A 14039-nucleotide genomic window follows, 5' to 3' on the forward strand; every position below is an offset into this window, starting at 1 on the left:
CGCCATACTGATTCTGTGAGCACCAAGTTTATCTTATCTCACTATGAACTAGAATTTTTACCTAGGACTTGTCGAGCAAACGGATCATTTGAGGTAGTTGACGAGTTCTCATTGCTACCAACAAAATTTAAATTTTTTTTTATCTAAAGGTATCAACTAAATATATTGATAGCATACAAGAAAAGAGAACATGCCACTTGTTATGGCCTATCGGGAACCGTTGCTCTGTCCAGCTTGGCCTGCAAGACCTGCCTTCATAATCATACCAAAGATCTCAATATCCTTCTTCGCATCTTCGCAGTCCGTTTTGGCCGGCTTTCCATCGGCAACGAATGCATAAAGCTCCTTCATCTCCAGGGTGTAGGCATCCTCGTAGGTCTTTCGAACTAATGACTCTCGGAAAGATCCATCCTCAAGTCTTTCGCGAATATGCATAGTGGTTGGCAGTCCTTTAACATAAGGAGAGTCAAAAGAAACCTTTACGGTCTTATGTTCACCAAAAACCTCAATTGATGCATCAAAGCGGGGAACTTCGTCAATGCCGGATTCATAAGATACAGCGAAAGAAGGGTACTGGAAAAGGGCACTAGAAGCAAATGACGTTAGAAATGATCACAGAAAGAATTTGATATTTTAGAATACCTCCAGAAAGGGGGACCCTTTGTGGCGCATAGCGAAGCACCAAGAACGGCTGTTGGCATACCCAGGGCCTCTCTCATAGCACTCAGATCATGGGATCCCAAGCTACCCAAATGCCTCCACTGAAGGGCAGTAGCTGGCGTGACTGGAATATTGAGTTCCTTACTTAACGCCTGTTCAAGGAACTCGTTCGTCCTGGCAAATAGTTCGTTGGAGTCCTCCGATCTGTAGTCGGAGAAGACCTTGGGGAAAGTGCCAGATTGACCGACGAAGGAGGAATTGGGACCAACAATGTCTCGTACACGGGCGTAACAAATCTTGTCCAAGCTGCCAATTTCCTTGATTGCATCGAGGAATCCAGAGGCATATCGCCTCATATATCCGACCATCACTTTGCTAGATGACTCCTTCTCTGCCTGAATGATGGAGTCTGCGTCATTCAATGAGAGAGCCATAGGCTTCTCAATAAATACGAACTTATTATATTTGAGACCCAATAGAGCGTGGGGGACATGGAAAGCATCGCTATTGGCAATCATAATAAGATCAACGTCTGGAGAGGCGCATAGATCTTCTGCGTTGCGAGTTGTGCTCGGGCTTGGCCCAATAACTTTACCCTTGCAGTGATCAATTGCATTCTGGGAGACATCGCAAAGAAATGTGATTTGGAAATAGTCTGAAAGGAATCCAAGAGTTGGAATATGGGCGACTTGAGTGATTTCACCACATCTGGTTGAGAGAGTTAGGAAAAGTTGGCATGCTGGCAGATGAAAGACTTACCCAATGAGTCCAACGCGAACAATTTTATTTTCGCCAGCCATTTTGAATATAAGCAGTGAGCGTAAGGGTTGACTCTCGATATCAGAAATTAAGTGAGAGTCAGGGTAGATGCCGTGTGTTATATTGACGCTGAGAATTCTGATCAAAATATTTTGCTGAATAACAGCTATGACGGAGCCACTGAGGGGCATGTGGGCGGAGGAGAAGCGACGATCGCTCCCGGGGAGTTTCGGTGTTTAGATAAGTGGGGATACATTTAGGACCGAAACTCCCCGGGCGTTTCTACCCCACTGGCCATTCAGCTTAATTGTTTTGATCCACTTCAAGTGAATACCTCTGCCGCTGCGAGATTTTGCTCAACAAAGAAGCCGTGTCGCTTGAGCTCTTCCCTTATTTTCAACTCCACATTCCCCGCATCCCCGCTTCTTGGGGCTCGGGAATCGGCATAGGCTTGCACCTGGGGTACGAATTGCCAAGTTGGGGATGTCGATACGATGGAATAGTGTAATATTGTCAAACTTTATGTGAGAAACGATATGGCCAAGAGCGATCTTCCAACATGACCATCTCCTCCAGGGCCAGTATATTAAAGACAGAGATGGCCTTCGAAAATATAGAGCCAGCCATAGCATCACAGTTATAACAAACCATGCATTGCTTGAGGCCTCTTTTCGCTCTATGGCTTGCCTGTTCGGCATCGGCACAAGGTGATCCGAAGGACATTGAACCAGATGATTTCTACCCTCGTGAACCAGACTCCCCTTACTCTTACCCCAGTCCTAATATAACTGGCCTTGGTGGATGGGATGTCGCCATTTCGAAGGCAAGGCTCTTTGTTTCGGAGTTGACAACGGAAGAGAAGGTTTCTCTTAGCAACGGCACTGGCTTTCCTCCGTACGCTTTACAACCCTAAGCTTATATTGATATAAAATCGACTAATCAAATGTCATTGTTTTCGCAGAGACCCAAATAACCCAAACCGACTTTGTCAGGGTCAAACTGCGCCAATCCCCCGTCTCAATTTCCCAGGACTTTGTTATATCGATAGCGACACAGGCATTGGCAATTCGCATTCATACAGAACGGGGTTTCCCCCGGGTGTCACAGTTGCGTCGACTTGGAACAGAGAGTTTATTCGAGCCCGTGGCTTCGCAATAGCTACAGAGCATAAGAACAAGGGAGCACATGCCGTTCTGGGGCCAGTTCTTGCCCTCGGCCGTACTGTTGGCGGTGGGACAAATTTTGAAGGATTTGGTAACGACGCGTTTTTGATTGGTGCTGCTGGTTACGAGACCGTCATCGGAGAACAGGCCGCTGGTGTGCAAAACAGTATCTAGGATATGATGGACAATCATACAATCGTACTTATTACTCCAGCAACATCGATGACAAAACATTGCATGAAGTTGAGATATGGCCTTATGCTGAAGCCATACGAGCAGGCGCTGCTTGTGTGATGGCTAGCTACCCATATGTCAACAACTCTCAGTCTTGCCAAAATGCCGATTTACTCAATGACGTCCTTAAAACACATTTGGCCTTCCAGGGCTACACTCAAACTGATTGGTTTGCTCTCAAAGCTGGCGTTGACGCTTCATGGCCGGAATGGATCAGGACATGCCAGGAGTAGCTGTGAACGGTGGTTCTTGGGGCTTTTACGGTGCCAATCTCACCAAATCAGTGAATAATGGATCCGTTCCAGAATGGAAATTGAATGATGCTGCGACTAGAATCATGACTCCTTATTTCCAACTGGACCAAGACCGTGACTACCCGGATATAAATTTGGTAGATGATCCAAGAAAGCCTATTGTCAATAGCCAGAGCCAGCGGCATAGAACTCTGGCTCGTGAGATCGCTGCAGCTGGAACAGTTCTTCTCAAAAACACAGAAGGGAAAGGTGGTCTTCCTTTTGAAGAAGCCTACTACAATTACCTTGTTTGGACCTGCTGCAGGGCCAAATCTGTACGGACCTAATCAGTATGGTTATGGAGATGGTATTCTGCCTATTGAATGGTCAACGGCAAATGGATATGCTATGGATCCTCTTACCATGGTATTGGAGAAGGGACCCTAGCCGGGGGCTCTGGGTCGGGATCAACCTTTTGTGAGTTATCAACGCCTTTTTTCATTCAAAGCTATCTAATGATGCGTTTTAAATAGACCCTCGCTTGGTCGATCCTTTGAGCGCAACCGAGCAAACCAAGACTTGACGCTTGTTGATTGGACCTTCAGCCATAATATGACAATGGTGGAGACTGTTGCCCAGCGTGGAACAGTCTGTATTCCTGTCGTATCTTCGTCGTCTGGGGAATCCTTAGACCGGAACTGATATTGATGCATGATGGTGATCTATTGATCAACACCGTCGCTGAAAATTGCGATAACACAATTGTCGTGGTGCAAGCTGTTGGCCCTGTTGATATGGAGGTAGGTATTTTAACATCCATGACCGGTACTCTTTCTGACATATTGAATCATTCAGAAGTGGATCGAACACCCAAATGTGACTGCTGTCGTTTGGGCGAACCTCGGTGGTCAATAACTTGGCCCCGCACTTGTCGACATTCTCTATGGTGACGTGAACCCGTCTGGCCGCTTAGTATACACTATCGCCAAAAGTCTCTCCGACTACGCACAACCCAATATAGTCGTTGATCCCCAGCCATACCCGCAGATCAACTATACTGAAGGCATCTCAGTCGACTATCGTGGCTTCGAGAAGAATGGAGTCGAGCCTCGTTTTTGGTTTGGACATGGTCTGTCACACTCAAACTTTACCTATGGAGCACTTGAAGTCTCTAAACATGGCATGCTAGATAAGGCTTTGAAAAAGCCAATTGAATATATTGGTAATGCACCAGGTGGTGACATGGCTTTGTATAATGTTGCTGTCATTGTTCAGGTAACTGTCACCAATGACGGTCCGTACGACGGAACAGAGATTGCACAGCTTTATCTTTAAATGCCTGAGCAGGCAGGCAATCCGACCAAGGTTCTGCGTGGCTTCGTAGCTATTCCTATCCGAGATGGAGAGACTCAGAATCGCAAGATCTATCCTACCCGCAAAGACATCAGTTATTGGGATGTTGTGCAGCAAACTTGGATTACGCCCAGCGGTACTTTCAATGTACACGTCGGCGCATCAGCAGCAGACATTCGTGTGGCCTCTAAGTTCACCATCTGAGAATACCCTTACGGCCAGGGTGTAAAACTCCAATCACAACTGTTATTTGAAGAACATTGCAAATTGAAATTATAGGTTAAATTTTATATAAGCTTTTCGATTTTGCATATTTGTTAAAAAATTAAGGAAGCTGCATAATGTACTCAAGAAAATGTGGAAATAGGATTGTACATTTCTCTTAATGCATTTAGACATATCACATGTGCATATTTACATGATGTTTTAGCGACCGCCGAATGTGATAGGATAAACGCGATCGAGGGCGATGCATTCTTAGAATCTAGAAAGATGGTCATTTGGGAGAGAAAAGTTCTTCCAAGAGGACTATAAGTCCCCGGCGTTGAATTATTTGATTCTGTAGATGTTCCGAGGTTACTGTTGCGCACAGCAGTCAGTACGTCTTCTTGCGTGGTCATGATACGATTCAAACGATCAATAATCTCTAGACTAGCTGGGTCAAAGCTACAAGTTTTCATGAGACTTTAGCTAAACAATTGCGCTGTTGATAGTATTGGGTCACTTACGAAGAATGATCAGTTCTATCGGCATAATGACAAGGGACTCTGACTGAGAGGCAGACCCGGCAACTGGGGCGTTGGTTATTGCATTTCGTTTTTCGGGCGCGACAGAGCTGACATGCAGTGACCGCCCTTTTTCGCGGGTATCGCATGGCGCCTACACCTGAATTCGACTCCATTCTAAATTGGATTTTAGTGTAAAAGGTGAAAGCTCGGGAGCATCCATTCGCAAAGAGGCCTTCACAGTGCTACACTTGACAACCCGCAACTGTCGTGCGAATTATAGTCAGAAAATAAGTCTTAAAAAATTTTGTTATTTGAGAATAAAAAAAAACAACACATACTAGTTGATTCCTACCAATTTTAGATGGTGAACTAAGATTACGTACCTGAATTTGCAGTGTCAGCTTGAAACGTTAGAAGAGTATCTCTCGGAGTTCCATCCATGCCGATTTCAAGTTATTGCTTGAGATTAGTATGTTAGCCTCAATATAATATAAATATAGATATGCTCTCATCATCTTTATAGACATTTTCCACAGGGTCCGTCGCGGTGAATTTTATAACCGCAACTTGAATCTCGAGCTGTAACCTTGGGGAAATGGGAATACATACTACTAAATCTAGTAAAATGTATCGATGAGTCACACCACGATTCCGCTTCATGTCAAGACTTGAACAGGGATGAAACTGTCTCATGTGTTTATTTAATTCTGGTGCCTGATATAAATCCTTTGGCAGCTTGCATTTCGGAAGTTCAAGAAAGTACTACTATAGAAATACGCCAGCAAGGTGAGATCCTAACTGTCAATAATATTTTCTCATGGATACTCTTCCGACATCGCCTTTCATCGGTGTACCACGCAGCACGGGGGCTGTTGTAGTTTTGAACGGATTCCCTGGCACGGGAAAGCTTACGATACTAAAACAAGTCAAACAACAATTGCCCGTCGACAGAACTATTATGCTGGACAACCATCTACTCATCGACCCTGTATCTGCAGTGGTACCCGATCGCAGCGATAAACATCACGAGCTACGACGTACTATAAGAGCGCCCATTTTTCAGAAGCTCAGACAAAGAGCACACAATGGCTATATCATTCTCATGACGGCATGTCTTGCTGAGGATAACGCTACGGATTCGGCCTTCCTTGAGGAGCACCTCGACATCATGCGCATGACCGATGTACCTATCATATGGTTGAATCCGCACTACGGTCAGGCAACGCTAGGACAGCGCCTTTTAAGTTCCGAGCGCGGCCAAGGATCCAAGACGGAATTGATGGATATTTGCATGCTTCGGGATCTGCTGTGTGATAATCGGCTCATACAACCTCACAAGAGCACCGATGGGTCTGTAAAGCTAGTAGTAAAGACTTTAAATGCCAGTAGGCCATCTAAAAAGGTCCCTGGAGCATCTAATGAGCGTTATAGCGTCTCAACAGTGCATTCAAACAGAATGAAGCTCAGGCTCCAAACATCATGCGATTAAACAAATATTTTGAAGCATCATCTTCCATTCACCTTTACTGCACAAAGAACTTTATACTTAATTATCACAAATACTGTTTATCATATAAAACTTGGGCTTGAAGGCTGGTAGTTGGCTAGTGATTTCTTTTTCCTTATATGAGGTGTCTATATCAGCCAAGGGCTAAGCATATACCAGAGCCTTCCTTTCACTAGCTTCCAAGCAAGTGACCTGTATAAGAACCCAATGAGATCCGAATCAGTATTTGGATTTATCATCGTAGATAGTAGATTGGAATCCGTGCTCTTCCTTCGAGCAACAAGGATTTAGGAGAGAACTCTCACATAATCGAATCTTGACCATCCTCGAATTTTATTTGATTCCTTAGAACGCCCAGTCCAGATATTTCAATTTCGATCATATCTCCATCATTCAAAAATTCACGTGGCTTTCGGAATGCGCCAACCCCTGCTGGAGTGCCAGTCATTACCACTGTGTGCGCTGGGATTGTGGTGCCTAGTATTTGTGTCAAAACAACCTCATCGGATGCGATTAAAAGACTCGGCAGCTACTCACTTTGACTCATCCAGCTCAGCACTTGCTCTGGGTTAAATATCATTTCTTGTTGTATAATCGCATCTTGCTTTACTTTGCCGTTGATTCGGGTGGTCAGTGTAGCATTTGCTCGCCCCTTGTTGAAGATATCTGGACTCGTAAGAACAGGTCCTATTGGAGCAAATTTGTCGAATGCCTTTGCGAAAAAGAACTGCCCAGCGGCCTGTTCCGGGAGCTGGAAAAAGCGGCACGTAAGGTCATTGCCAATAGTATAACCGAGAATATAGGGTGCGGCTTCCTCTGGTGAAACGTCTCGGCAATCGCGAGAGGTGACAAATGCCAATTCACCCTGGCGAGTATTCGTTAGTGATCAATTACGTTCACTCGGACGGCTCGGTCAAATTTACCTCCCAGTCAGGAAGATGCGAAGCACAAAACCGACTGACAGAAATGGGTTCGTTTGGAGCTGATAATGATGCGGCAGGCTTTGTCCATAATGGGGGGTTTGCCGGAACGTTGAGCTATTTTGTGTTAAACCGAATTTTCTAGTTAGTAGAGACGGGATGACATACGTTGGCCTCTTTTGCGTGGCTTTTATAATTCAGTCCGACGCAGTATATTGGAAGATTCATATTGGGAAGAGGGGGTAGTAGCTAGCAAATACCAAGTAAGTTTCGGGATTGGTGTCGTCTAGATCAGGAAGATGGTGAAACCTTTGCCACGGTCGCAGTCCTCGAATTTTTATCCTCCACCAAATCATCAAAGGCAGGATATGCAGTGACCGATGCCCCGATCACCGGGTCAGTTGAATCGCATTTTGCGAAAAGTCTCTCTTGGTCATCTGCCTCGAATTGGAAAAGATAATTGAAAGTCGACATAGTAAGCTCTGGGAAAATATGGGACGCAGGAACGAGAGAGATGGACAAGACGGTTCTTTAGCGAGGAAGATTGACAGAATACGAGGGAGAGCAATATTTCAGTTTCCAAGTTTCATTTTGCTTAGAAGCCATGAATGAAGCCCCTTACGATCTGACGCCCGTGACGTACTGGTTTTGGGGGCCACCACAAAAATTGCTCCGCGGACGATCCTAAGCACCCGTCGTTATCGCGGTCTCACAATTTTCCATTCAATTTGGCAAATATCAAAAGAAAAATACTTTTTAATACCACGGCTGCGGGAATCAATAGGTATTATACAGCTTATGTCAATACGATGCCCTTTGCTTACCCCGGGCAATGCCTCACCTGTGATCCTCCGCGGAGTGTATGGACTACTGTACTTAGTATAGAGCAATATCATTGGCGCCGTTCGAGTTTATTTATATTAAATAGCCCTTATGAACTATGCAATTCTCCGTCCTTCTTAACCAAAGTCGAACTGGAATAACATACAAGCCATAAGTCGCAAAATTCTCAACAATGTCTCTTTGAATACTTGACTGGATTGCTCTTCTCCTCGAGACAAGGCAAAAATGGACACTTCCACTATTAACTATTACAACTATCGAGGATCATCTATCTGAAGTCCAGTTGGGTCGTATTGGGCATGTATATTTCGAAAATTCAGATCTAAAAGCCTTTGACAGATTTGCCAATATTATGGGTTTATAGAGGCAGCCCTGGAGAACGCAAGGACTCGGATAAGACTATTTACTACCACGGGTATGGCCGAGATCCATATGTGTATGTGGCTCTACTAGTACTAATAGTACCACAAAGCTCCACTGGAAGGTCGCGATTTATGGGGCTACGACTCGGAATGGCACAGCTACTTCCCTTGCTTGCAGATCCCGGTTTGCTACAACGCAACGAATGGTGGGGAGGCTGGCAGCGTGTTCTTGAGGAGTGTCAAGGTATTGCATCTGTTACAGACCAATGGGATAGCAATTTCTGCATTACCGTGGACCCTGCAATCTCTTTCACTATCTTCAAGGCTCTGATATCCTTGGATTTCTACAAAAAGACTAATATCATGGTAGAGCACAATCTCAGCTCCGACATCAATCATTATATCACCATATTGCACCTTCAACTACAGCAATTCGGGAACACTTGGACACTGCCAAGGCTGTTGAAATGTAGGTCATAGTGTTCCTTCAAGCCATGCTAAATCCTAATTGACAAGTGCGCAGTATCTTTTGAAAGCCTCAGTCAATCAGTCCCTGGCCCGCTCTATCACCACCACATTATTCTGATACTGCCAGGTTTCGAGGCGCCGTTGCATCCTAGGTGGTTGCAATTTCTCTCATCCGCTAACACAGTCTTGGCAGAATGTCAATAAAAACTTTGAGTATTATGCGGAATGAGTTCGGGGAGCGCAAATCTGCTTTCAACTCTACCGATCTAACATCGCTTGGATTGAATCAGTCGGGGGATTTGCCATGCAATTCGTCGAGAGTATGACTCAAATGGAGCCTATGGTTAATGAAAAATCTCTTCCGAGGAATTGTGCTGCTAGACATGGATATGCTACTCCGAAAGCCATCTTCGGGCATGGTTCAGATTTCTAAAATATTTAGCGAACCATCTAGTGATGGGAAACTTGATTGAAGAGTGGATACCTCAGGATACCTAGGGACGGGCAGTGCCCCACATGTGTAAATTTTCCGTGCACGGGTTCAACTCATCTATGTATCTTTATTGCTCAAGTGGAGCCATCAGCTTGTAGCTTCAACCAATGTTTGATTTCATTATGTACAATATTCGGTTTTCTATCTCTAATGACTAGGGTAGGTTCACAAGATTTTGATATAGTCAAGTATTCAACATGTTGGTCTAGTGTAACTGTGGTGTTCGTAATGCTACGGAATTAATTGTGTGAGCACTGAGGGGCGCATCCCATATGCAATTAATTTTATAGATTGTGTGGAAAATAAGGTGGTGTGCTAAGGGCTAACAAATATCGTGATAATAGCAAACCATTGCTACATGTGTGGATGGCGATTGCAAACTAAACCACAGTAGGCAGTGGGGGTTGGTCCCTTTTCTGCTTCGGCAGTTTGGTGGAAGACGGTTCCCCGTTAGCTAGGAAAAATATTTTCTTTAAACGAGATTGCCCAGGTAGGGCCAAATTATCTCAAGGCCAAGTCTTCGCACCCAATCATGTTAGTACCAGAATGCCGTGCGAACCGACCTTATCCGCGGAGATTTATTGGTATTCAATTTTTGTTCTAAAGGTTCGAGACCTGTCAAACGAAAATCACGCATAGAATAATGTGTGATGCTAAACCCAGATTAGATGGTGTCAAGATAACAAGGAAAATTTTTCGATCGGGTGATCCGACGATCACGCTACTATCGGCCTAGACCGGTGGCAATTCCACGGGCCGATTCAGGGTCAACACACGGTTATACACCGGGTTGTTATTTTCGGCATGGCCGTCTACTGATAGCAAAAAAAAAAAAAAAAAAAAAGCCTAACCAGAAGTATACTAGAGGAGGAACAGAAAACAGATATAAAGAACTTGGATCAACCAGCAAGTTCAATATCATCAACAACATCCATCATCCACTTCACTCTTCACTTCACTCCTACAATACCATCTTTGGTATCTCGCCATCCAGACCAAATCAAGTCTCCCAACCCTTAATTCACATAACAAGATGGTTGCTGTTCCTCCTCTCGGCGATGGCCCCTACGGCACCAACCTGAGCTCTGCCCGCTCTAGCACTATCGGTGCCTTCACTTCTCCCAAGCTTGTTGCCGAAAGCAACACGGTTGCCCAGTCTGCCAACGCCTCTCAAACCTCCGTGGCAGCAGCTACCCCTCGCCGCCCCACCTGGTTCAAACGACAGTAAGATTACTTCCTGCACTTCTTTTCTTTGATATATGCTAACGAACGCACTTAGGGTCAGCAAACTTGAAGTCAACCTGCATGGCAAATCCTTCTCGGTCTAAGAGATTTGGGCGGGCCCACATGGATGCCGATGATACCATTGGCTAGGACTTTTTTATAATATTTGACGACTAATTTTGATGGAAATGATGGGAATGTATAGATTAATAAAATAATAAAAATAATAATTATCACTATGAACTGAATATTGCTCTGCATCTGTCACAGAAAGCTTGCACATGTAGATAAAACTCATTCTAGCTCACATGGTATCTTTACTACATCCTTCATTTGTCGGTCCTTCGCAATCTTAGTTTGTTCCTGTATTCTTCAACCGTGACATACACGGTAGGGGTGATACATGGATGCCTCAGACAAGAGATTTCTGCTATCCCTTGATTCTTGAGGCCTCCTCTATATAACACATCATCATCAACCCCATCATGATTTCTCTTAGGCGTAACTGTTCAGGCCTCGCTCTATAGCAGCAATCTGCAGGGCCAGGAGAGGAGCAAATTGCCTTGACCACATGAAGCTACCAGTCATGTACCAGAATCCCGGCATGCCGGTCGGCCTCCATACCTATACGCGTGGTTAGCCGGCTGAATAGCTCTTCGAATGGATAAAACCTTACGCCGATTCGCTCTTGACTATCGTCCAAGCTGCACACTTCTCCAACCTTACCCATAACATCCTTCCCCATAATTCGCTCGATAACCTTGATGTTACGCTCGAAGCCCGTTGCCAAGATAACAAGGTCAGACTCAACCTTCGTCCCATCGCCCAAAACAACTCCATCGGGGTAGTATCCTTGAACGCCTTGCTCACATCTCCGGACCTGGATCTGACCATCAATAATCATTTGACTTGCTCCTTGGTCAATATAAAAATGACCCGCCAAAATCAGTTGGTGATCAACCAAACTGTCGCCTTGGTCTCCCTGTTTCACAGCCATTCCGGCATTTTGCAGCCCATCCAATAGGACCTTGTCATTTGCGGTCATCATCTGGGACGCTCCTATACTGAGAGTACGAACGACAGCCGTTGGCATAGAGTTTCCCAGCAAGTCAGCATCCTCAGTGCTCACTCCAGGAGTCTTCCATAGCGGAAGCTGGATGTTTTCCAATGAGCTGAGAGATGTCACATACAGAGAGCCGCGCTGCACCATCGTGACAGTCTCAGCGCCATGGCTAACAAAGTCCTGGGCAACATCGTGCGCACTGGTTCCCGACCCGATGATTGTGATCTTTTTATTCCGCACGTCTGGTGTCAACGCCGCCGATTTATGTTCTCTTGTGTGGTAGATCTGCCCTTTGAATGAATCCTCGCCGGGAAATGTAGGGCGAATTGGAATATCGCTCAACAACCCTGTCGCTAGGACGATATGTCTGGGATTGATTGTTACGGTATCGCCATTCTTGCCCTGCAAATCGACGGTGTAGCGCTGCTCCAGTTCATTGTACTTAATATTGCTCGCCAGAGTGTCATGCTTGATGTTAAGACCCATAGCATGTTCATAGTACTCCATCCACTTTGCGATATGTTTCTGGTCCAAGTATTGAGGCCAGTCGGTTGGATATTTCATAAACGGGTAGTGGTCTGTCCAGATAGGCGTGTGCAACTTTATTGTTTCATATCTAGCCAGCCATGAATCCCCTGGTTGAGATGCTTTGTCCACCACGAGATACTTGAGGCCCAGCTCTTTCAGATGGCTGGCAATTGCAAGCCCGGATTGGCCTAACACTATGGTTAGCAATTTTATCTCACAGCGGGGTCATGACCAACTCACCTGCACCAACCACTAAGACTTGGAGGGCTTCGTCAGGTTGGGTGTTTGATGAGTCTAGAGCTTCTGGTTTATTCAAGTGCTCAAGCATAGTGAATACCGTCCATGCCTTCCATCGGGCAGGCCCAACATTCGCTAGCCTAAGAACACCCCTTCCAGTGCCGAAATTGTTCTTAAAAGTAAAGCCGGATTGGATGAACCTCAGTCCTCCCATATCAGCTAATTGCGATTGCAATACGCCGGGTTGGTCTGCCTTCGCCTCTGCAAATCCAGTCGTTGAGCTACTAAGATATCTGCATATGGCTTCGGTTCCATTATGACATGCGATATCCCACGAAAAAGAAACGAAATCTCTCCACCACGACTCTTTTTCAAGAAAATGGTCAAGGATATCAACAGGCTGTCCTTTGGCTAAATTTGACGTGAAAGACGAAAGCCACTCGTTGACAATTTTGCTCGCATCGAACTGCTCCGGCTCCACAGATTGGTGGAGGGTAAGGTGCGGAAGAGCCGCCAATGGTGGGAATTCATGAGACATTTTAGGGAGCAGCTATATCCCAGGGAGAAAAGGAAAGTATAACAGAATATTTGAGAGAGAAATAAGAAGAAATTCTATTTGCCGATGATGTGAGGCAATAGATGATCTTTATATCCCAGAAATCCATACTTTCTTACATGGTCAGCCTCGAGTATTCGTCCAAAATAGGACTAGCGTCCATCTCAAGTTATGGTCGATCGGCTCCACACAAACCAACGATATCCACCTTCTTCCAAAATATAACGCGAAGAAGCAAGTGTTTCCACAAAAGTGCTTATGACCCTAGATACACTCAACAAATGAAAAAGCTGTGACTATACCTTGCACGAAAACAGTTACTGCTTTGAGATTGCGAGCTTAGCGTTTCAATCAGCAAAATCCTTTGTCAGATGTTTGGGGGCCAAAAACTCGCACTCGTGTCCTTTCGCTTCCATATCGTCGTGTCAAAGGTTTTTAGAGCTGACTTGTTGGAGACTCAAAGGCCCATTATCTAACCAGTCTTTATTAAATGCGGATATAATTCCCCCCTAAAGAGCCGACCGTGGAAATGCCCCCAAACCCGAATACCCGTAAAAGAACGGGATGCCTAACGTGCAGGCAACGCCACATCCGATGCGATGAGCAACGCCCACATTGGTACGTGCATCCTTTTTTGTGAAGTTTGGATTGCGTGGGCAAGCCTTGGTAAAGGGAGCATGATCAAATATTACCGCGAGACAATTAAAG

The 14039-nt window shown here is 45.2% G+C and overlaps 9 protein-coding genes across 9 annotated transcripts; 6 read left to right on the forward strand and 3 right to left on the reverse strand.

Moving 5' to 3' along the window:
- Positions 1 to 207: 207 nt before the first annotated feature.
- N7478_004399 (Gfo/Idh/MocA family protein) lies at positions 208 to 1460 on the reverse strand (the record flags this gene model as incomplete). Its single annotated transcript, XM_056920613.1, has 3 exons — positions 208 to 586; positions 643 to 1368; positions 1420 to 1460. The coding sequence occupies 3 exons, from the start codon at positions 1458 to 1460 to the stop codon at positions 208 to 210; spliced, it is 1146 nt and encodes a 381-aa protein (XP_056778650.1).
- Positions 1461 to 2068: 608 nt separating this feature from the next.
- On the forward strand, positions 2069 to 2756 carry N7478_004400 (glycoside hydrolase family 3 protein; the record flags this gene model as incomplete). The annotated part of the gene is made up of 2 exons (XM_056920614.1): positions 2069 to 2313; positions 2381 to 2756. 2 exons carry the CDS (start codon positions 2069 to 2071, stop codon positions 2754 to 2756), a joined length of 621 nt encoding a protein of 206 aa, XP_056778651.1.
- A 259-nt stretch (positions 2757 to 3015) lies between these two features.
- On the forward strand, positions 3016 to 3496 carry N7478_004401 (glycoside hydrolase family 3 protein; the record flags this gene model as incomplete). The annotated part of the gene is given in 2 exon segments (XM_056920615.1): positions 3016 to 3291; positions 3311 to 3496. 2 exon segments carry the CDS (start codon positions 3016 to 3018, stop codon positions 3494 to 3496), a joined length of 462 nt encoding a protein of 153 aa, XP_056778652.1.
- A 260-nt stretch (positions 3497 to 3756) lies between these two features.
- On the forward strand, positions 3757 to 4606 carry N7478_004402 (glycoside hydrolase family 3 protein; the record flags this gene model as incomplete). The annotated part of the gene is made up of 4 exons (XM_056920616.1): positions 3757 to 3849; positions 3905 to 3956; positions 4023 to 4343; positions 4401 to 4606. The coding sequence occupies 4 exons, from the start codon at positions 3757 to 3759 to the stop codon at positions 4604 to 4606; spliced, it is 672 nt and encodes a 223-aa protein (XP_056778653.1).
- Positions 4607 to 5947: 1341 nt separating this feature from the next.
- Positions 5948 to 6619, forward strand: N7478_004403 (uncharacterized protein; the record flags this gene model as incomplete). The annotated part of the gene is made up of 1 exon (XM_056920617.1): positions 5948 to 6619. One exon carries the CDS (start codon positions 5948 to 5950, stop codon positions 6617 to 6619), a length of 672 nt encoding a protein of 223 aa, XP_056778654.1.
- A 319-nt stretch (positions 6620 to 6938) lies between these two features.
- N7478_004404 (fumarylacetoacetate hydrolase family protein) lies at positions 6939 to 7785 on the reverse strand (the record flags this gene model as incomplete). The annotated part of the gene is made up of 4 exons (XM_056920618.1): positions 6939 to 7114; positions 7175 to 7502; positions 7561 to 7674; positions 7726 to 7785. The coding sequence occupies 4 exons, from the start codon at positions 7783 to 7785 to the stop codon at positions 6939 to 6941; spliced, it is 678 nt and encodes a 225-aa protein (XP_056778655.1).
- A 1127-nt stretch (positions 7786 to 8912) lies between these two features.
- On the forward strand, positions 8913 to 9663 carry N7478_004405 (uncharacterized protein; the record flags this gene model as incomplete). Its single annotated transcript, XM_056920619.1, has 2 exons — positions 8913 to 9231; positions 9521 to 9663. 2 exons carry the CDS (start codon positions 8913 to 8915, stop codon positions 9661 to 9663), a joined length of 462 nt encoding a protein of 153 aa, XP_056778656.1.
- A 1093-nt stretch (positions 9664 to 10756) lies between these two features.
- Positions 10757 to 11051, forward strand: N7478_004406 (uncharacterized protein; the record flags this gene model as incomplete). The annotated part of the gene is made up of 2 exons (XM_056920620.1): positions 10757 to 10947; positions 11003 to 11051. The coding sequence occupies 2 exons, from the start codon at positions 10757 to 10759 to the stop codon at positions 11049 to 11051; spliced, it is 240 nt and encodes a 79-aa protein (XP_056778657.1).
- A 391-nt stretch (positions 11052 to 11442) lies between these two features.
- N7478_004407 (flavin-containing monooxygenase) lies at positions 11443 to 13313 on the reverse strand (the record flags this gene model as incomplete). Its single annotated transcript, XM_056920621.1, has 3 exons — positions 11443 to 11571; positions 11624 to 12726; positions 12779 to 13313. The coding sequence occupies 3 exons, from the start codon at positions 13311 to 13313 to the stop codon at positions 11443 to 11445; spliced, it is 1767 nt and encodes a 588-aa protein (XP_056778658.1).
- Positions 13314 to 14039: the final 726 nt, after the last annotated feature.

This window comes from Penicillium angulare (assembly GCF_028827245.1).
Source record: "Penicillium angulare strain IBT 27051 chromosome Unknown utg000004l_segment0_segment0, whole genome shotgun sequence".
In the NCBI taxonomy this organism is placed as follows: domain Eukaryota; kingdom Fungi; phylum Ascomycota; class Eurotiomycetes; order Eurotiales; family Aspergillaceae; genus Penicillium; species Penicillium angulare.